The following is a 22,579-nucleotide window of genomic DNA, read 5'->3' as shown; positions in this document are numbered from 1 at the left end:
AAATGAATTGTGCAATCTTACACAATTTCTCAGTCCTATGTTTGATCAGAAAAATGAAATGATCACATATCTGTCAAAAAATCAAATCAAAAAATGAAGTGTAATCTTAGTTACAAATGTAAATTTGTATTAACTCATTCACTGCCAAGGATGACTTATGACGAGACATCGTCATCATTTTCGGATCACTGCCAAGGACGACTTGTGATGACTTTTTTTCTTTTCTTCGTTTTTTTCACAAAGAACCAGGAGATAACGTGATCCGAAGATTTACTGCTCCATTCACTTCCTGGTTAATTTATTTGGGATTTGGGGAAATAACCTGTATCTCGGGTCCTGTGTTTTACTATGTATTTTTTGCGAGACATGCTATTTTCAACAGCGTTTAACAAGCGAACGGGAGGTCACCATTACATTTTTTTCTTTTTTGCAGAAGCACAGTGAAACCCTCCTTGATTAGCAACCCTCAGGGCCCAGGGATTGATCATACTGGAGATAAATATTTGACTACTTGAAAAGGTAAGAAAGATAGTTAATTCCTGCATGAATCAAGAGTCCACTGTGTATGCAAACTACTCTCTATCCAACTACTCTATCCAATCATTTGTTATTGTCATCCTCCATCCCCCTCCCTCATAATCCATGTCCTCAGTGGCGCTGCTACAACTTCATCCTACCGAGGGCAGGGGTCTTCAACAGGGCGCCCAGGACTCCTTAATTTACACAACACTGATGATAGTACTGTCAAACAAGTCTATGAATCTATGTATGATTGTCAAACAAGTCTATTTATCTATGTATGACATCTATGAAAACATTTGACCTACATCACAATTTCATACAATGTAGTGGGGGTCCCTGCTTAATCTCTCTCTCGGCTAAGAAGTCCTTGGCCTGAACATTTTTATTACCCCTGGACTAGGGGAAACAGTGAACTTGTACAGTAGATGCTGTTGCCCTGTTCAGCATCAGCTGACAGCCAGGGATGGACAGTAACCAAGTGCACTTGAATACTGTACTGAAAGGACAACCTCACCCATTTTCAACCTATCTTCACACAGTTCAGAAACCTGCCTACCTACATCATCGGTAGGCAGGTTTGGTCATTTCAAATTTCAACCTTTATATTTTATTACATTTTTATTTCATTATTATTACAAGAGCATAGAAATTGTTCAAGAACATTGTTCTTGAATAAAAAAATGTAGGTTGAAAATGGGTGAAGTTGTCCTTTAAGTACATGTTTGAGTATCTGTCGTTATATGCAATCAACGGAACCCACCAGAAAAGCTTTAATTTCTCACCGATCCTGGGCCATACCGGGACGTCTGGTCACCCTGAATACAATGCATTGAGATGAGATTGTGTGAACACACATTTCCTTCCCCCAGTGTGGAAGAACTTTTTTTTCTCCTATTTTTGATAAGAATACGGTGATACATTTTGCAAGAATTACGCTCTAATGCTTTTATGTTAAACAATACGTCATAGAGCAGTGCAACATTCTCTGTTGTACAAAAACGCTGCTTCTATATCTGCTCCATTTTCTGCTCCTACTGTTTTTTCTCATTTCCAGCAGGAACATGATGGCAAATAATATCAAAAGACGTGAGTGGGTGTTAGACTTAAATCTTTTAAGTCTTTTCTAAATCCTTTCAATCTTATAGTTTATCGGCGGCATTACTCTTTGCAACCCTGAAACCAGTTTAAAAGAATACTATAGGCCCAAGCTCTAAATACTGTACGTAGATCGCTTAAAGCTTGGAGGTGTACTGTATGTTGGGTCCCTGTACAGTCTTTGGCAAGGACTTTACACCTTCTATTACTTCCTATTCTACACCTTCTATTACTTCTATTAGTCCTTATTCTGTTCCTTCACTCCAGACCAGTCTATGGAGTCCAGCCTGCAGGTGAAGATGAGTTCTCCAGAACCAGCCAGAACCATTTCTCCAGAGCTCCCAGCAGGACGGGGGAAGAGACCGAGACGATTACCCCAGCACTTCCAGGACTTTGACTTGGGTGAGTGGGTTACTGGGGACAGTGGATTCCCTCATGGTTGGGCTGTGTAGCATCATATTCATCGAAAAAAAGCATTTTGTCCCATAGACACCCAGAGGAAAGCACAGCTCATTGATTCTGTTATACAGATAACATATAAGTCTGCATATGTGCAAACAATACTCTTTATATTATTATTTTCTTTATTGAGTCTCCCAGAGGTTGTTTTATGTGTGTCATGTGATCCCAGTGCACAAGCGAAGTACACACATATGAGCTCTGCCTCATGAGCGCCACGGCAACAAACAAATAAACAAACATGAAATGTAAAGTTTAAACATTCAATACTTTTCTCTCATTTTATATTTTGACTAGAAGTCCTAGACCTCCCTGTGTGTAAAGAGGAGGTTTCCCCTGAACAACAACAGAGGAGCCCCTGTCTGGTCCAGGAGGAACCAGAACCTCCACACAATAAAGAAGAACAGGAGGAGCTTCTTCAAAGACTAGAAGGGGCTGATGGGTCAACGTTGACATTAGCAGTGGAAAGTGAAGATGATGATGGTGATGGAAGCAGAGAGACAGAGCCTGTAGCCAGCACCTCAACTGAACACATGAAAACACAAGCTGGTGTAGAGGACTGTGGAACATCACAACCAACTAGTGATGACCAGCTCCTCTCTTCACACTGTTTCGAAGGTCAGCTTTGCTATGCTTTAGTTTACTCTTATCATTCTGTGGATAGCAAGGGAGGACAGTAACATGAAGCTGTAGTTTGCTGTCTCTCAAACCGATGGTTGTGTCATCTTGTGAGGCCAGCTGCTGTGTAAGGTTACAGGCGCCCAGGGCCTTGCAAAAACTTGGGGGCAGGAGCTGCGAGAACAGCATGTTTGGTTCCACAGCTATTTTGCGTTGCTTTGCGTGTGTGTTTTTGTTTTAGGTAAATTATGCGCATTGGCTGTGCAGACTTTCCTTTGACGTGTGCATCATGACTGTTGTAAATCATTTCTCCTGACTGGGAGACACATGCCATCTCCCCTCATATGCATGAATAATCCTGCACAAACGTTACAATTGAGGCAAGGTCTTTTCTATAACCTGAACCACTCTTGTGGTATATTTGAATGCTCAACTTCCTGTATCATTAATTTTGCAGGCTATAGCTTTATACGTCTCTATATTAAAGATTTGTCACTGGATCGTGGTACGCTGCGATAGTTTGATTGATTACACATGGTATGTAAGGTAGTGAATGCTAAGTTCCCCCCCCCCTTCTCTCTTCTGGTGTTTTCCACAGACCACCACATGGAAAGGTCTACAGTATCAAGAGAGATGGCCTCCAAAAGATATTCAACGTTGTCAGAGGAACAGCGAGAGATGGACCAGGGACGTGGATTGCTTGATGCAAGACTGCAACCTGTAGTAAAGTTGTATAAGATAGGTATGTACTGTTTTGCTTTATTTTTTATTATTTGTTTACTTGTTGTTTCCACTGACTACTGCACATTGAGGTCTGTGTTAACAGACATATTCATAGCTTAAAGGAGGAGTTCACCCCAAAAATGACTTATTTTCTATCAATTGCACACCCCATGAAGCCTTCAATCCATGGATTTATTTTTGTTTTTTTGGCATTCCTAAGCCAATAATGTGATTCCCGTCTCCTACCGGCTAATGTATCCGGTAGGAGACACAAAGTAGATTATTTGTGTCTCCTACCGGATACACACACGGTCATCAAAATATTGGCTTAGGAATGCCACAAAAACAAAAATAAATCCATGAATTCAAGGCTTCATGGGGTGTGCGATTGATAGAAAATAAGTAATTTTTTGGGTGAACTCCTCCTTTAATACTTTTTATAATACATCTGCCGTGGTGCTCGTGTTGATGAAGAATGTGATATTTTCCTAAGCAATAATCTTGCACTCGGTTGGAGCAGTGGTAAAGCGCCTGCCCAACATCACAGAGTCTGGGTTTCGAATCCACCTCGGTGTATATGGCTTTCTCGACCGTCTGTACGAACACAATTGGCCCGTGTTCAGGGGAGGAGATTCCATTGTAGTTGTCTCATTGCTGTCCGGCAGAAACCAGCTAACTCCATTACTCCATATATTGCATTTTTTTCCCACAAATCAGTGCTATTGAACACCCTTTACGCCTGTCTGTTGATAAAACAAATGAACCAATGATTAAAAAGCGCTTTTGACAAAACCAGCTAACTCCATTGGATCCTCAAACTTTCTGCTAAACCAGCTAAGTCCACCAAAGGGGGGTGGAGTTAGCTGGTTTTGCTGACTCCAGGCTCCACCCACTTTTGACCTCCAACCTCATTGTGAGCTTGGAGGTCCATTCAGCTGTTCTTATCAATGATGAACAAAACCTCCTAACTCCACTTTTTGTTTTGTTTTTGTCATTTCCTGAAAAATGAACATTTTGGAGTTAGCTCGTTGCTGCCGGACAGCAGAGATATGGGTGTGTTAGATGTAGGTGTGCTAATGTGTAAGCATTGACAATAGTCAATAGTATTTTCTGTCTTAAGTGGTCACCATTCATGTTAGGGTGGCCATAAAGGTATGATATGAGGATTAAATCAAGTGGTAATAATTAGAATGTTGTAGCCAATATGATGAGGATAGGTTTATGGTTTGGAAATAGAGCATATTTTATGTACAATGGATGTTCCAACAACTACCCCATCGATAACATAGAGGAAACACTGCATGGAACATTTTAAAGTTCAAACATCTAATGTTGTTCTCCCATGTTATCTTTTTTCCCTAGACTTGGGTCCACTGAATAAAGTGCAACATGAGGAGCTACTTCAAAGACCAGAGGAGGTTCATGGGTCCGCGTTGACATTACTGCCAGTGAAAAGTGAAGATGGTGATGAAAACACAGAGACAGAGCCTGTAGCCAGCACCTCAGCTGAACACATGAAAACACAATCTGATGTAGAGGACTGTGGAGCATCACAACCAACTAGTAATGACCAGCTCCCATCTTCACACTCTTCTAAACCTGACACTGAAGACAGTGATGAGGATTGGGCGGAGACCTGGGAAGGTCAGTCGGCTTTAAACCCACTGAGATCACCAAAGACACAACATGTGGAAGGACAAACGTTTGATTGTACAGTTTGTGGCAAAAGCTGTAGTAAAAAGGGTGTTTTAATACAACACATGAAGACTCACTCAGAGGAAAAACCCTTTACTTGTGACATTTGTGGCAAAGGATTTAGTCAGTTCAGTAGTGTAAAAAAACACATGATGATTCATACAGGAGAAAGGCCCTATTCTTGTGCCATCTGTGGCAAAAGTTGTCGTCACACAAGTCATCTAAAATTACACATGAGGGTACATACAGGGGAAAAGCCCTTTACTTGTGAAGTTTGTGGCAGAGCATATTGTGACAACAGTCATCTAAAGAGACACATGATGACTCATACAGGAGAAAAGCCCTTTACTTGTATAGTTTGTTTGCAAAGATTTGGACGGAAAGATTATCTTGACAAACATACAAGGACTCATACAGGGGAAAAGCCCTTTTCTTGTACAATTTGTGGTAAAGGCTGTAGTGATAAAAGTAATCTAAACATGCACATTAGGACTCATAAAAAGGGGAAAACCCTTTAGTTGCGGTTGTTTTGTTACCTTCATACAGGTGGATTTGCATTGCATTGTCACACATATACACACATATATATATATATATATATATATATATATATATATATATATATATATATATATATATATATATATATAGAGAGAGAGAGAGAGAGAGCACTTTACAATAATGACCCATTATAAAACATTTTTAAACATTTATAAGCAGCTTGCAGACAATTAATTAATTATGAACAACTTGTTTGTTGACATTCGTAAATGATTACTAAAATATTTATAACTACTGTATGGTTAAAAATCATTCATAAGGTATTAGTAAGTAGTACACTATTCGTGAATAAGCCTTTTGTGTACATCTGTAAATGATTATTAAATCATTTGTAACTGATATATAATATTTATAAGCTATTTGTAGATTTTTCTATATCATCTATAAATCCTTAGTAGATGTTATTATGTGCCCTAATTTAAAGTGAAGACAATTCATTATTTACGACTATCAGTTAATGTGGACTTTCTACTTGCTTGTTATAAGCAATGTAATAAAGAAATGCATTTTGAATCTTAATTTTAATCTACAATCCCTCTGCTCAGCTTTTTCCAATGCTCATTTATAATTGCATGGTCTTCTTTCTCTCACGTTAAGTCTATTATGTTTCTATATGGGTTATTGTGCATATTGCGTTTTTTCTATATTGCATTTAGCATTTCTTATTCTTCTTCCGTCCATTTTTTGTAGTTCTGGCCTAACCGTGCAGTTGCTTTTTTACTAAACTCTGCATAATCGTAGAGGGTCATGGAAAACGTCCAAGAAATTAAACTCTCAGTCATTCGTCAAAGGGTGGCTCTATGGCACTCAATTGAAAATGTTGAATCTGGGAACCCCTCGCCAACTGTCAAGGAAAAACAGCGACCTCTGCTGTTTGACACTATGTCAGTTAGCTCTGGGAGGAAGAAAACGGAGCACACGTACGCAAGGAAACCGGGATTTTGGTCTGCCTTCAGCGCATCACTTCCGGGTGGTGCGACTATGTTTTCATTCCCACTAACAATATTTCTACACGGAACACTAACACCACTTCTCCCAGAGGACATGGATCGTTTTGGTTATAAGCCCACTTGTTTCTATGATGAAAGAGTAAGTTAAAATGTGAATATCTTTCCGTGGTTTTGTCTGCTCCGAGGACGCTATTGTTAAATTAGTTTCGGTTCGTTTCTAGTAGGGAAGGATCGACGGACACGTGAATCCCGCCCACTACATTTGATTGGGTAAAGCGCGGCCTGCTTCCTGATCTGAAGGCACACCCACTTGAAACCAAAGCGCACGGGTTGTCAACACGGCTACCGACGCAGAGCAGAATCTGTTCTTGAGAGATTAGAGCTACAGCCATGACATGGCAACACACATATGCGTCTCAGCATGACAAACAACTTTGCCACTCTAGCCTTTGACCTCCCACCAGTTAAAATCTCCTCCTGGGATTTTTGAGCAATCTGCACGAAACTTTCTACACACCACCTATGGACCAATATCGTTAAAAAAAAGTACTGAAATGTTTTTAAGTGAAAAAATGAAGCCTCTATGAGCCGATTAATATTGCAGTTTGTATGAAAATTATTCTGCCCCTACATACATGCAGAGTCACATTTGTATTAAACTTTGCAGTATGGTAGAGGGGTCATTCCAAATAGCGCTGACACCAATCTTACTCCAATTATAGCAATTATTTGAAAAAGACATTTTTCTATTAAAAAAAAAACGTTTGAAGAGAAGTTTGTATGTGACAGAATTAAGGCCCCATGAGCTAATGAATATTTTATAATAAAGACACTATGATACCCATAATCCCTCCGTACTCTAATCAATGCTCATTTTCTAACTGCATAGGTTACTTTCTCTCGAGTACAGCTTGGGGGTAGCAGTAGTTCAAGAGGTAGAGAGCCTGTCTGATCCACAAGGTCCACAAAACATGACCGTATTAATTAATGCATGTCCACTTTTTAAAGATAACATGACATTTTTTTTAGGGTAGTTATTATCAATGTATGACATACTTCCTTGTGAAAATAGCCAATGTACAATCTCACAACTTTTCGGATAGCAACGTGTTGTGAGCTTGTAGATTGGCTATTTTCACTAATTTGGGTCCAGGGGAGATTAAATTCCTCTTATTGGGTCTCGAGCTAAAACGTTTGTGAACCACTGCTGTACCATACTGTACTGTACATGTTATTCATGCCAAATGTGGTGCTTGTATCACTAAGTGAGCGATTCTAGCTATGCACATGTAGACCAAAGCTAATCAGTTGCATTCAATATATGATATGCTGTATGTTTTAATTGTGTCTCTAAAATCACCTTTCAAAAGAAAGACAAAGTCAGCACAAACAGCACAACGTGATGCTCTTAGAAACATGTACTGTGCAACGTCAGCAAAAAAAAGGAAGAGCAAACCCTAATGCTAACCCGACCATGGAGCATGAAGTGTCACAGTCACATGATTTCAACTGGGTTATGTAAAGAATAGCTGAGTAAAGCACAACTTTTACTTTTACTACTATGGTTGCAAAGCCATCTGGAAGGATGCTGTGGGCTATAAGTCACCTAGCGTAAGCTATATTACACCTCAGAGACACAAGCAAAAACATGAACATACTGTAGTTGTTATCTCACCATATAGTTGTATGTCTTAAACATGCTTATCCTATTGTTGTATTGTGCTGGCAACAACTTATACAAACCTTGTAAGTGGTGTAAGTGGTGCATTACATTGATATCATCATGCAGTGCAAATACCAGAAGTCCAGATAGTGTAGGAGCCCCGCTGCCCCCTGCCTCATACAAATAAATGAATAAATGAAATCAATTAGTTATTAACCTTTATTTCTACAGGACAGGCCCGTCTCTTCTGGCTGTCTGAGTTGGAAGTTCAACTATTGTTACACAGTTTTCATGTGGAACAGACAGCCTCCTATTCTTTTGAGTCAGTCAGGTTAAATTAGGTCTGAACGTTTTGAATAGTGAGGGAATAGCAGGATTGTAACATTTCCGTTTCCATATTGATCCAAATTCACTTTTCACCTGCTCCTTTCACTGACTACTGAAATGTAATGTTGTTGTCATGTGTTTTACATTTATTGTGAATTTGAAAAATACCACCTTTACTACCTGTATCGTTTGTCCTTTCTCCATGGTAATAGATTGGCGTGGTTCCCTGATTGGACCTGGCCTCTCTGAGTGCTTCCATATACAGTACGTTGCTTATGTTGCTTATTTGACCCAGATACCTGATGAAGGGATAACTGGGATGAAGGACCTTCATGCAGTTTCTGATACGGTTTTGTGGATGACCAAAACGTTGGTCCCAGTAGGTGTACAAAAGGACCCTTTCAAAAAACTTTTCACCTGCTGAAAGCATTACAGGAAAGAAATAATGTCTTTGTAGTGATTAGATAACTTTACAATATATTTACACTGTAAACCATGTCACATACAGTATATCAAGATCCTACTTGAAAATGATCTTTTATGTAGTGTTCTCCCACAAAGCATGTTATGTTGGCCAAGCCTTTGATGAAAAATAAGCGACCAGTGGTCACAATTTCACCTAATGGAAATAGACATTATTCCTCTGCAATCAATCAAAACAAGAAGAATATTTTATTATGAATGAGCTGATGTGTTTTATTCTATTTGTTGGATGGATACATCGGATTACAAAAGTCATGAACTTTCATGTGTCAATAAAGACAGTGTGAGTCACTTGGTGGTGAGCCATAGGATAGATCCAACCTTACATTTGGTGTACAGTACTGTTCAGTCATCCATTTGTAACTAAGATTGTACAAATGTAACTAAATGGATCCTTACAGAAAGGGGGGGGGGAGAAGCAGGGATATACTGAAGGTATTTCAAGTCCATTGGTCCAGTTTTACATCATCAACCCAAGATATTTAGAGAGGAATGGGTCAATGTCACAGAGAATCAATATCATGCTTGAACTCGCATCAGGTCCTTTTCTCCTCACTGTATCGATGACAAAACGTGCCATCTCCTCCCTCGCCTGCCCCCCACTGGCCTCCTCCAGCTCAGAGTCAGTTAGCATCCTCTTCTCGAAAAGTTTGTCCACGACACATTTGAGACAGGGAGCTGAAATGCTTTGGATTAAGCTGCCCCGCACAGAAAAAAGTCTGTCTTCTGGTGAATCAATCATGTGCTCAACTTGTTGTCTTCTTAAATCAGGAGCAGGAAGGGATACATAGCAGTCCCAGGCACAGTCTGAGGTGTTACTGTCTCCAACAGGCTTTTCATGGGAGTGGGAAAGGGGTTTTAGAAGCAGCCTAACATGATCCCTACACTTTCCCTTTAAAATCACTTCAAATGTTTCAACGTAATTCTTATAGGATGATTCATCAACTTCAAATGTTGTCTTCTTTGGTTGAATTATGATGGAATCGTCTTGAGAGGATGTGAGTATATAATCTTGATTTGGGATTAGTTTACATGGAGGTTTTTCAATGTAAATCTCTTCTGGATGTATGCTCCTCCTTTCAGTCCGCACTTCACGAAGCACAACGTTCCCAGGAAGCAGCAATACTTTCAGGGTTGAAATGAGTGGTGCATAAAACAGTAACACCAACGCATGGATAGGACTGGCGACAAAAAATGATCTGACCCACTTTTTTGCACCTTCAAAAAAAACTGAAGTTGAAGGATTGCTGCTGCTGTCATCATTGACAACGACACCATAGGGTGAAAATCCAGTTATATTTATGATGACGTGAGTTTCTGTGATCACATCGGGCTTGATAAGCTCGATGCCCTCATCCATTACATGGACAACAGACAAGGACTTGCCTCCACCCATGGAGAGGATCTCACAGTGTGGAAGGTGTAACTGACACACAGACCCCCGAGGACATTGCGTGTCAAACAGGGGTCCTGCAGGCCTCTTGCCAAGCGGTTTTAAAAGCCTTCGATTCCAAGGGACTGTCCTGTAAGTCACATCTCCCTCTGTCTCCATCTTAAACACCAGGCCGGTCAGGCTGCATTGGAACAGCCCTGCTTGGGTGCAGTGGAAACTGTAGGTTTCCTTGTTTTCTACAACAATGATGTCAGGTGTAATTTTCTGTGTTTTGTACAGTAGTGTAACATCATTTAAACTGTGGGACCGCTTTGCTGTGAAACTTGCCTTGTTCTCTATACATGGACTTTGGCTCATTGAGGGTAAGCTGCGAGAACGAGGCAGGGAGCTGGATTCTCCCATCGTCAAACCACTGAAGCATCTACTTAGATCAGTTTCCTCTTTTAGCTCCAATGAGGGATGTGGAGAGGACAGTGACTCTGTAACTGGATGATCTGTAGTTGAGAAATCACAGGCTGTTTCACGTGACAGTTCTTCTGTGGAATGTTGAGAGGACTGTTGTGATACGGATGGGGAAGGCAACATGGGGTAAAGGGGGGACACTATAGCAACAGAGGGTGTAACTATTTCCCGTGGAGAATCTTGGGATGTGGGACCTTCATGCAGTTTTTGGTATGGTTTTGTGGATGCCACATCATCTTCATCATCATAATCTGAATCAGTTTCCTTCTTCTTCTCCAGCTTTGAAAAAAAAAGAGAACAGAAAAAATCGAATCGTCAATATTAAATAAACATAAATAAATATAAACCAAATAAGACACTGGTCTGCTGGTGCTGTAGAACTAAAAAGGTCAGTCCTTGCTGACTGACTGTGTGATTCCTGACTCTCTGCTGATGTTCTAACAAACCTTGCTTCAATACCGCTCTGCCAGTAGATGAACATTTTGACATGTAGGCTAAGTTTGTGGGTGGTTCTACAAAAAAACCTACTAAACCAAACCATGCACACATTGTTTGATCAACCACAATTTTGAATGGCATATTGAGGGGCCTCTAAGCAACACAGAGCCAAAAGCGATTTCACATGAAAAAAGAGAATCAGAATAGTTGAACAGAGCAGCATCTGCAGCATTCATACAGTGTGACATACTGTAGAGACATGTAATGATAGTGTTTGCCCTAAACCTCAACAATGTTTGTCACTGTGGTGAAATGAAAACAACAATCTCAATAACAACATTAACCTACCTATTGTCATACAACAAAGTATAGACTATTAATTAAAAAAATCATAAAAAATTGCAGGCCTTATAGTCCCTATTGGTATTTTGTAATTCTCTGACAAATATGACAATGAAATTGGTATAAGATTGCATTCAATGTGGTATCAAAAGGTAAAAATAATCACATTAAGTAAGTGAACATGGGGTCCTTGGACCTCATTCTTGCTTTCAACTAATATGTACAATGAGGCAAAGTACAATGAGTACCATTTCAAAGCGTTTGTCTTTCAGGAAGGGGGTTGTGTCCTTGAAGCAGTTGTTGAAGAGTCTGGAAATACATCAAAGGATGAAACATTTTACCTCAGCAGGTATGATGTGTTCAGTAAGCCATGTTGATGACTGATCTACACAATAACAAAAAGTTATTCTATTAATAATGCAAACATAAAGCTGAACTCACACTACAGGATTTTAAAAATCTTAAACCATTTTGAAATCTGGTGGCATCACACACAAAACAGGAGAATCTTATTATCTTATCAGATAATCTTAAACATGCACACACTGCACAATTGTAAATCATAGGGTATCACACACTACAGGATTCTATCCAGATCCTCGCGCTTGCCCAAATGCAGTAATAATAAATAATATAATAAATATCACCTGTTGGTCGGCTGCCTTGCTCCGCGATATTATTATAATTTATTAGTAGCCTATATTATTTTAATATGAAATATAGTAACACAACATTACAATACGTACATTGTCAACCATTCAAATCATATTTAAAGTTTTTTATAATTCAGTGTGTTTTTTTTATCCGACACAGCAGCTACTCTCCTGAGCTGTGCCTCGCAATAAACACAACACACACAGAGACACACACACACACACACACACACACACACACACACACACACACACACACACACACACACACACACACACACACACACACACACACACACACACACACACACACACACACACACACCTGATGTGTGCTTCATCTTACCACAGTGTATTGCGGCTAACACAAGCTCAAAAGATCCAACACGTCTCATTGTGCTAATTCGTGCAACAAAGTATGAACCAGGCTTGAGCTTGCTGTGCAGCAGTGGCATGGCACAGAGAACATTTAGCAAAATGAATGTAGTTAACTATGAAGGGTCCATTCTACTCACCGTACAGTTTGGATAGAGGTATTGATGGTGAGCAGCTGGAGTAATCTGTCTGTTAGAGCATCAGTGAGATTATTGTGACTCAAACTACAACAACACAAGGAAGAGATAGGACAAAGGAATAGATTAGTACCTCATGTACACACACACACACACACACACACACACACACACACACACGCACGCACATACGCACGCACTCCATTCAATAAGACTACTCACTCCAGGACTTGTGCTTTGTGCAGGTGGGGGATCAGAGTCTCTAGTAGCTGGTCAGTGAGTTGACAGTGACTGAGGTCCAGTTCTCTCAGTCCCTCAGAGTGTTCCAGAACCAGGGCCAAACATCTACAGACCTTCTGATCTAGTCTGGTCTCACTGAGGTCCAGCTCTCCACACAGGGCTCCAGCCAGGGAACCTGCTTGCATCACTGTGTTCCTTTCACTGCCCTCAGAGACTAGAGATAGGAGCTGGAGAAGGCAGGCTTTGCTGCATCTGGAGAAGCAATACAGAATGAAGTCGATTGGACGGACAGTTCTTGAGATATGGAGGGGAAGGGAAGGGAAGAGAGGGACGGACAGACAGACAGACAGACAGACAGACAGACAGACACAGTGCAAGTGACAAATAATCAGCTCATAATTAATTAAAGTGGATCATCATACCTCATTATCTGGATAGCTTTTATATGTACATAAATATTGAATGAAATTAAACACATTAAACCTGAGCTGTGAGATGTAGGGTAGACACTGAAGGAAGATCCTCACTTCACTCTCTTCATATGACCAATCTGCCAGCTCTACTGGTTTCTTCTCTGGTTGAAGTTTCATCACCTCTAGGAGGAGGGAGTCATTTCTCTCTGAGAGGTCTACGGACCAGACTGCAGGAGCTGACTGGTAAACTGGTTTTAATGCTGGAAGAACACTTCTGCCTGTTCGAGTCTCATAGTTCTTCACATAGGAGTATAGGATCAGTAGTACATCACATTGATACTTCCTGTTGTACCATTCATCATCGCAGTCAATAAAGGGGAATGTTTTGTAATTACACACAGAATACAACAATTCCAGAATCTTCTTTCCTGTTTCTTTTTCTCGTTCTGCTGCTTTACAGATAAGCTTCCCCAGGAACGCGGTTGTTTCTGACGATCCTGACATTCCAGTCGCAACACTGCAATAGTTTAAATGAAAACCAACATGAAATATTGATCTCTGTATCATCACAGAATAAAATAAAATAAAAAAGGTCAACACTGTATCTATCAGATTTCAGTGTGTTTGATATACTTAACTTCTAAACCTATCATAAAGAATAATCAAGCTATGAAGACATATAGTGTATCAATTGAGATAACATCACAAAAGTTACAAATAGTCAATCCTTTTAACAACTTAAGCCCTATTTCATACTTCATCGCTTCAGTGTCACATGATGAAGGTAGCTGATCTACAAGCCCACAACGCATCACTCTCTTCATGACTAGTCTATCATTTCTACTGGTTTCATTTTTTATTTTACTCAAGTAATTTTTTTATGGGAGAAATTGTACTTTTACTTGAGTACAGATTTCCAGTACTCTACCCAACCGTATAGCATATGCTGCACAGCTCTTTACATTAAAATGTGCAGACTTTGGACCTTCACCACGGCTACACAGTAAAATCCTCAGTGTTATTATATTCATAACTCTGAGAGTGTACAGATGCAATCAAATAGACCCTTAGAGGTCCATTTGGTTACATTTCTCTCAAAGTTAAATGAACACTTCAGATTTTACTGTGTGCAGATCCCATAGCCCGTGGCAAAAATGATAATAAACAGCTTAAATTTGGGACAGTTTGAAAACTAGCTTTGTAGAATACTCATGTGCTATTTCAGATCGATGGGTCAACCCAATGAGGAGAAGAAATGGACTGTGGGACGGACTGAGAACATCTGACAGTTTTCTCCATATTATAGCTAGATTTATAATAGGATAATAAATTATATTTGTCATTTGTAATGTCTGTGCACAAAAAGTGACACATAATCAGTTCATAATTGATTCAATTTGATAATCATACCTCTTTATCTTTATATTAAATTTGGATGGCTTTTATTTATAGACAAACATTAAATGAAAGGAAACACATTAACCTGAGCTGTGAGATGTAGGGTAGACACTGAAGGAAGATCCTCACTTCACTCTCTTCATGTAACCAGCCTCTCAGCTCTACTGGTTTCTTCTCTGGTTGGAGTTTCATCACCTCTAGGAGGAGGGAGACCTTTCTCTTTGAGAGGTCAATGTACCAGACTGCAGGAGATGACTGGTAAACTAGTTGCAATGCTGGAAGAACACTTCTGCCTGTTCGAGTCTCATAGTTCTTCACATAGGAGTATAGGTCCAGCAGTACGTCACATTGATACTTCCTGTCGTACCAATCATCGTTCCAGTCAATAAGGGGGAATGTTTTGTAATTACACACAGAAGACAACAGTTCCAGAAACTTCTCTCCTGTTTCTTCTTCCAGTTCTGCTGCTTCAGAGATGAGCTTCCCCAGAAACTTGGTTGTTTTTGAGGTTTCTGACCTTCCATCAGCAATACTGCAACAGTTTAAATCAAAACCAACATTACATATTGATCTCTGTATCATAAACACAATAAAATGGTCAACACTGTATCTATCAGATTTCAGGTTAAAAAGAGGGTGGAAAATGAAAGGAAACTTTAAAGTGTATGATATACTTAACTTCTAAACCTAAGAATAACCAAGCTATGAAGACAGATGGTGTATCAATTCACAAAAGTTACACATAATCATTCTTAACCACTTAAGCCCTAATTAGTCATTCGACGTGTCATGTGATGAAGATAGCTGATCTACAAGCTCACAACGCATCACTTCATGATACTTTTGTGAGCTTGTACATCTGAAAGTTTTTGACATATTCTTGCCTATAATGACATGCCCAAATTAGGGACACCAGGTTGAAAGTGGTTACACAAGAATACATAAATCATACCTCATTATCTAAAACAAAAAACAAAAACAAATTTGTTTAGATAGCGTTTATATTTAGACAAATATTCAATAAAAGAAAAAAACATTAACCTAAGTCGTGAGATGTAGGGTAGACACTGAAGGAAGATCCTCATTTCACTCTCTTCATCTGACCAGACTCTCAGCTCTACTGGTTTCTTCTCTGATTGAAGTTTCATCACCTCTAGGAGGAGGGAGACCTTTCTCTCGGTGAGGTCTATGGACCAGACTGCAGGAGCTGACTGGTAAACTGGTTTTAATGCTGGAAGAACACTATTGCCTGTTTGAGTCTCATAGTTCTTCACATAGGAGTATAGGTCCAGTAGTACATCACATTGATACTTCCTGTGTTGCCAATTATTACTCCAGTTATTGATGGGGAATGTTTTGTAATTACACACAGCAGACAACAATTCCAGAATCTTCTCTCCTGTTTCTTTTTCCCGTTCTGCTGCTTCACAGATGAGCTTCCCCAGGAGCTTGGTTGTTTCTGACGTTCCTGACCTTCCATCAGCAATACTGCAACAGTTTAGATCAAAAACAACATTAAATATTGATCTCTGTTTCATAAACAGAATAAAATAAAATAAAAGGTCAACACTGTAGCTATCAGATTTCAGGTTAAAGAGTCAGTGGAAAATGAAAGGAAACTTTAAAGTGTATGATATACCATGTTGGATATACTTAACTTCTAAACGTATCATAAAGAATAACCAAGCTATGAAGACACATAGTGTATCATTTGATGCTGAGATAAAATCACAAACGTTACAAAGAATCTATCCCTTTTGACCACTTAAGCCCTATTTCATACTTCACACATGTCATGTGATGAAGAGCTGATCTACGAGCTCACAACGCATCACTTCATGATGCTTTTGTGAGCTTGTAGATATTTTTTTATTTTTTTGACATTCTTTCCTATAATGACATGCCCAAAATAGGGACACCAGGTTGAAAGTGGTTAAGGGGATATTTCACTTTCAAACATGTTTGGGGTCATTTTAACACCTACTCAGGCTTTTGTGAGCACCCTGGGCAGTTTTTAAGTTGCTTGATTCAGTATTTAGATATTAGATATTCATTCTATCAGACACGCCCCCTTCCTATACAAACCTCAAACTCCATTTTAACCATGTTAGATTCATTGATTTTGGTGACTGAAATTGTCATTCTAATACATGAAGGGGCCGTGTTTTTTCAATTACTTTTTTCATTGATTATTTTTTTTCACCATTTTTATTTTTTCATTTACCCCCAAAAATATAAAAAAATAAATGAAAAGGGTTATTGAACAAACACGGCCCCCTCATGCATTAGAAGGACAATTATCAGTCACTAGAACCAAGGATGGGTGTTTTCAATGAGGCTAACATGGTTAAAATGGAGTTTGAAATTACAATGGGTTTGTAGCTATAGGAAGGGGGCAAGTCAGATACATTGAATATCAAATATCTAAATACTGAATCAAGCTACTTAAAAACTGTCTGGGATGAAACAAGCTTGAGTAGACATTAAAATGACCCCAAACATGTTTGAAAGTGAAATATCCCTTTAAACACACCAGGCTTTTATATTTAACACCAGGCTTTTATATTTAAACAAATATTAAATGAAAATAAAACACATTAACCTGAGTTGTGAGATGTAGGGTAGACACTGAAGGAAGATCCTCATATCAATCTCTTCATCTGACCAGCCTGCCAGCTCTACTGGTTTCTTCTCTGGTTGAAGTTTCAGCACTTCTAGGAGGAGGGTGACCTTTCTCTCTGAGAGGTCTACGGACCAGACTGCAGGAACTGACTGGTAAACTGGTTGTAATGCTGAAAGAACACTTCTGCCTGTTTGAGTCTCATAGTTCTTCACATAGGAGTATATGTCCAGTACCACATCACATTGATACTTCCTGTGTTTCCAATCATCATCCCAGTCAATGAAGGGGAATGTTTTGTAATTACACACTGAAGACAGCAATTCCAGAAACTTCTCTCCTGTTTCTTTTTCTCGTTCTGCTGCTTCACAGATGAGCTTCCCCAGGAACTTGGTTGATGATGACGTTCCTGACCATCCAGCAGCAACACTGCAACAGTTCAAATGAAAACCAACATGAAATATTGATCTCGGCATCATAAACAGAACCAAACAATTATGGACACTGTATACATCTGATTTTAGATTAAAGGTATTGTAGGCAACATTAAGCCTAAATTTAAAAAATATTTATATATATATATTTTGCATTTTTTCCCCTCTATCAGCCACTATATAATGATGCTGGGGTGTTTTCCTGCATTGAAACACAGTCCTCTTTCTGAAATCCGTATTTTCCCTATTGTTTATGTTTGTCCGGGACGTAAATTAACGTACGCATGTGCGCATCCGTGCGCTTAATGTTGCCTACAATACCTTTAAAGAGAGAGTCAATGTAAAACAAAGAAAATGTTAAAATGTATAATATATTTAACAATATAAAACCATTATGAAGAATAACAAAACTACAAAGAAACATTGTGTGTATTTGATGCTGTGATAAAGTCACAAAAGTTACAAATAATGAATCTCTTATCACGTACTGTAGGCCCTATTTCATACTACGTCACTCAGTGATGTCAAGTGCCAAAAATCTACAAGCTCACAATGCATCGCTTCTGAGCTTGTAGATCTGCTATTTTCGATATTTTTAAAAGGTTTCCCTAAATTGATATGCCCTAAATGGGTACACCAGGTTGAAAGTGTGTAAACACATAAGAGCGCCTAAATTCTACCTCATTATCTTCAAAACAACTGTTGATAGGCTTTATATATAGACAAATATTAAATGAAAGGAAACACATTAACCTGAGTTGTGAGATGTGGGGTAGAGACTGAAGGAAATTCCTCACTTCACTCTCTCCATCTGACCAGCCTGTCAGCTCTACTGGTTTCTTCTCTGGTTGCAGTTTCAGCACCTCTAGGAGGAGGGAGACTTTTCTATCTGAGAAGTCTATGGACCAGACTGCAGGTACTGACTGGTAAACTGGTTGTAATGCTGGAAGAACACTTCTGCCTGTTTGAGTCTCATAGTTCTTCACATAGGAGTATAGGTCCAGTAGTACATCACATTGATACTTCCTGTGTTTCCAATCATCATCATCATCATCATCATCATCATCATCATGCCAGTTAATAAAGGGGAACGTTTTGTAATTACACACAGAAGACAACAATTCCAGAATCTTCTCTCCTGTTTCTTCTTCTCGTTCTGCTGCTTCACAGATGAGTTTCCCCAGGAACTTGGTTGTTTCTGACGTTTCTGACCTTCCATCAGCAACACTGCAACAGTTTAAATGAAAACCAACATGAAACATTGATCTCTGTATCATATCGTTGCTGTCCGGCAGGAACCAGCTAACTCAATTTTTCCGCTTTTGCATCTTTTTTTCCCATAAATCAGTGCTATTGAACACCCTTTACGTCTGTGTGTTGGTAAAAAAAAATATTGAACCAATGAAAAGTATTAAAAAGTGCTTCTGACAAAAGCAGCTAACTCCATTGGATCCTCAAATTTTCTGCTAAACCAGCTAACTCCAGCAAAGGGGGGTGGAGTTAGCTGGTTTTGCTGACTCCAGGCTCCACCCCCTTTTGACCTCCAACCTCATTTCCTGAAAAATGAACATTTTGGAGCGGTTCCTGCCACACAGCAGAGATAAACAGAATACAATATAAAGAAAGGTCAACACTTGCCTATAATGACAAGCCCAAAATACAACGCTGTATCCATCAGATTTTACGTTAAAGAGAAAAACTTTAAAATGTATGATATATTTAACAATGTAAAACTATTATAAAGAATAACAAAACTACAAAGAAAATAGAGTATCATTTGATACTGGGAAGTTAAACTTACCACTTAAGCCCTATTTTATACTTCGTCATTCAGCGATGTCAAGGGGCAAGAAATGCCTAAAAGAACACAACGCATCGCTTCATGACACGTTGTGAGCTTGTATCTGCTATATCTGATATTTTTTAATGGTTTTGGTAATCTTTGCCTTAATTGATATGCCCAAAAGGGGGACACCAGGTTGAAAGTTGTTAAACGCCTAAATCATACCTCATTACCTTCAAAGAAATCTGTTGAGATTGCTTTTATATGTAGAAAAATATTAAATGAAAGGAAACATGTTAACCTGAGTTGTGAGATATAGGGAAGACACTGAAGCAAGATCCTCACTTCACTCTCTTCATTCCAGCCTGTCAGCCGCACTGGTTTCTTCTCTGGTTGGAGTTTCAATGCCTCTAGGAGGTCAGAGACCTTTCTCTTTGAGAGGTCTATGGACCAGACTGTAGGAGATGGTGGGTAAAGTGGCTTCAGGTTTATATTATTTACAGTGGGTTTATATTTTAACACTCTCACAACTCTACAGCATGTCACATTCACAATGCAAAAATAAACCAGTATATCAGTGCTAAATACTGTCTATATTTGCTAATGATTCCTTTACACACAGTACTACCTTTAGAATGGGGGATTTCCACAACATCGATGAAAAAAAAGCAGCTGATCCAATGGTGTAGGTCAAAAATGCTCTTCTGCATGGAGGTGGTGGCTACTTCTTCGGATACTGGTGTCTCTAAGAATGTCCTCTTCCTAGTCATTTTATCAATGGCCTTTAGTAATTCATAGCAGGCTGCCTCTCCTTTGTTTATGACCCAGTCCAGTATTGTTCTTGTCTTATTAAAGTCCTCTTTCTCTGAGTTTATTTTACTGACCTCCACCTCAGTGAACACTCCTCGCCGATACAGTTTCCCAACAATAACAGAAATATTCTGAAATCCCCAATTCAGCAGGTGGGTTCTGGCGTTCTTGATGTATTCCACAGCTGACTGATTTCTAGACGCCATGTTTTCACTTTATTCTCAAACATGTAGTGTAACAGATGAAGACTTGTGCTGCCTACTGGTCCAGGATCTTGTTGAAGCTGATCTCTGATTATTTATGTCTCTGAAATGAATGAATGAATGAAATAATTATATATATTTTATAGATTAACATTTAGTGTCCATTCCTCTCTGCAGAGGAAATCAAACAAGAGGTGCTGTTCCCAGCAACAACTGAGCTAATGCACATGATACATGTTATTGTGGCACTCGTTTAGATGTAGATACTAAAACACAAGTACAAGATTAAGAACATACCTGACATGAACAAAAGAAAGACATTATCCAGATTAAACTCCCACACAAACGATATTAAACAAACAGGAAAAGTATTATTAACTCAGTATAAATTCTTAGTTAGCTTGGAGACAAAAACAACAGCATAAATGTACACTACACTGTATAATATGTCACTAGACATATTAATTCTAAACAGTATAATTCTATACATTGTAGTGACACTTTGTGTATAATTATATAAACTACTGTATATAGACTGTATACCCGAGACCGTAATCTAGAAAAAGGCAACAGACGGTTAATCAGTTAATCTAACATGGTTCAAATGGAGTTTGAAGTTATACAATCATGGGTTTGTATACAGTTTGATCAAATTAATATTGAGTATCTAAATATTGAAACAAGCAACTTTCTGGGATGCACACATAAGCCTGAGTAGATGTTAAAATACCACTGTGACCACACCGCCCACTTCACACTGGGTGTGATTTTTTTATTTTTGCCTACTAGTCTATTCTTCTCTCCCCCTCAGGGCTGGCATGTTCTGTTTTGTTGCATGTTCCTTGTTTTTAAAAATGGGAAAACCTCAATAAAAATGGGGGGGGGGAGAGGAGAGGAGAGGAGAGGAGAGCAGAGCAGAGCAGAGCAGAGCAGAGCAGAGCAGAGCAGGGCAGAGCAGAGCAGAGCAGGGCAGGGCAGGGCAGGGCAGGGCAGGGCAGGGCAGGGCAGGGCAGGGCAGGGCAGGGCAGGGCAGGGCAGGGCAGGGCAGGGCAGGGCAGGGCAGGGCAGGGCAGGGCAGAGGAGAGGAGAGGAGAGGAGAGGAGAGGAGAGGAGAGGAGAGGAGAGGAGAGGAGAGGAGAGGAGAGGAGAGGAGAGCAGGGCAGGGCAGGGCAGGGCAGAGCAGAGCAGAGCAGAGCAGAGCAGAGGAGAGGAGAGGAGAGGAGAGGAGAGGAGAGGAGAGGAGAGGAGAGGAGAGGAGAGGAGTCCTCAGGGGGAACAGATGTGGAGGATGTGTGGAGGAGAGGATTGAGAGGATTCTGGATTCTAACTGTTGATGCCATTCCCCCATTCCTCGGATAAATAGGCTTGCCACAACAAGAAAGGCAGAGCGGCACAAATACGGTCTTTTGTTGTTTTGCTGAGCTCAGTGGTGGGCCCGGGTTCTCTCCCTCAGGGCTTTCTGTGTCATCCTTTTAGCATTATTGTATAACAGTACCTCTGTTATAACCCATTAAGTAACCCATTAAGACCGGGTAAGCATCTGTAATTTTAGATTTGAACCACTTTAAAGGTAGGGTAAGTGATTTTCTTTGGTTAAAATAAGTGTTAAATAGCTCTATATTCTGATAGTAGTCATTGCTATAGAGTGTCTGATCAGTAACAGGAGTCTCCATGTCTCTCCAGCTCTTTATAAAACAGAAAATGCATTTTCGTTTCAGTTTCAGTTTCATTTCCAATTTTATCCAATAAGGATAGAGAACTCAGTCAGGATACAGATTAAAC

General features: G+C 39.6%; 2 protein-coding genes across 3 annotated transcripts in view; both read right to left on the bottom strand.

The window, feature by feature from the left end:
- mtss1 (MTSS I-BAR domain containing 1) overlaps positions 1–22,579 on the bottom strand; it is a 656,873-nt gene that overhangs the window by 129,756 nt on the left and 504,538 nt on the right. The gene's annotated exons all lie outside the window — the stretch shown is intronic.
- Positions 9,335–22,579, bottom strand: part of LOC311048710 (uncharacterized protein) — a 16,243-nt gene continuing 2,998 nt past the window's right edge. Inside the window, exons 2-12 of one of the 2 annotated variants that reach the window (XM_084061978.1) lie at positions 20,413–20,900; positions 20,086–20,239; positions 18,755–19,228; positions 17,550–17,996; positions 15,989–16,435; positions 15,033–15,479; positions 13,620–14,066; positions 13,119–13,388; positions 12,900–12,983; positions 11,980–12,040; positions 9,335–11,230 (exon numbers count right to left, since the gene is read on the bottom strand). In XM_084061978.1, the coding sequence (XP_083918104.1) occupies positions 9,557–11,230; positions 11,980–12,040; positions 12,900–12,983; positions 13,119–13,388; positions 13,620–14,066; positions 15,033–15,479; positions 15,989–16,435; positions 17,550–17,996; positions 18,755–19,228; positions 20,086–20,239; positions 20,413–20,800 (4,893 nt within the window). In that variant the 5' untranslated portion in view covers positions 20,801–20,900 and the 3' untranslated portion in view covers positions 9,335–9,556. Of the gene's footprint in view, positions 11,231–11,979; positions 12,041–12,899; positions 12,984–13,118; positions 13,389–13,619; positions 14,067–15,032; positions 15,480–15,988; positions 16,436–17,549; positions 17,997–18,754; positions 19,229–20,085; positions 20,240–20,412; positions 20,901–22,579 lie in introns of those variants that run through there. The other variant, XM_084061979.1, reaches the window with a different exon arrangement.

Source organism: Gymnoscopelus microlampas (genome assembly GCF_963454915.1).
Source record: "Gymnoscopelus microlampas genome assembly, chromosome: 7".
Taxonomy (NCBI): Eukaryota; Metazoa; Chordata; class Actinopteri; order Myctophiformes; family Myctophidae; genus Gymnoscopelus; species Gymnoscopelus microlampas.
Note: the sequence above shows the minus strand (reverse complement) of the source record. Positions and strands in the feature narration are given on the sequence as shown.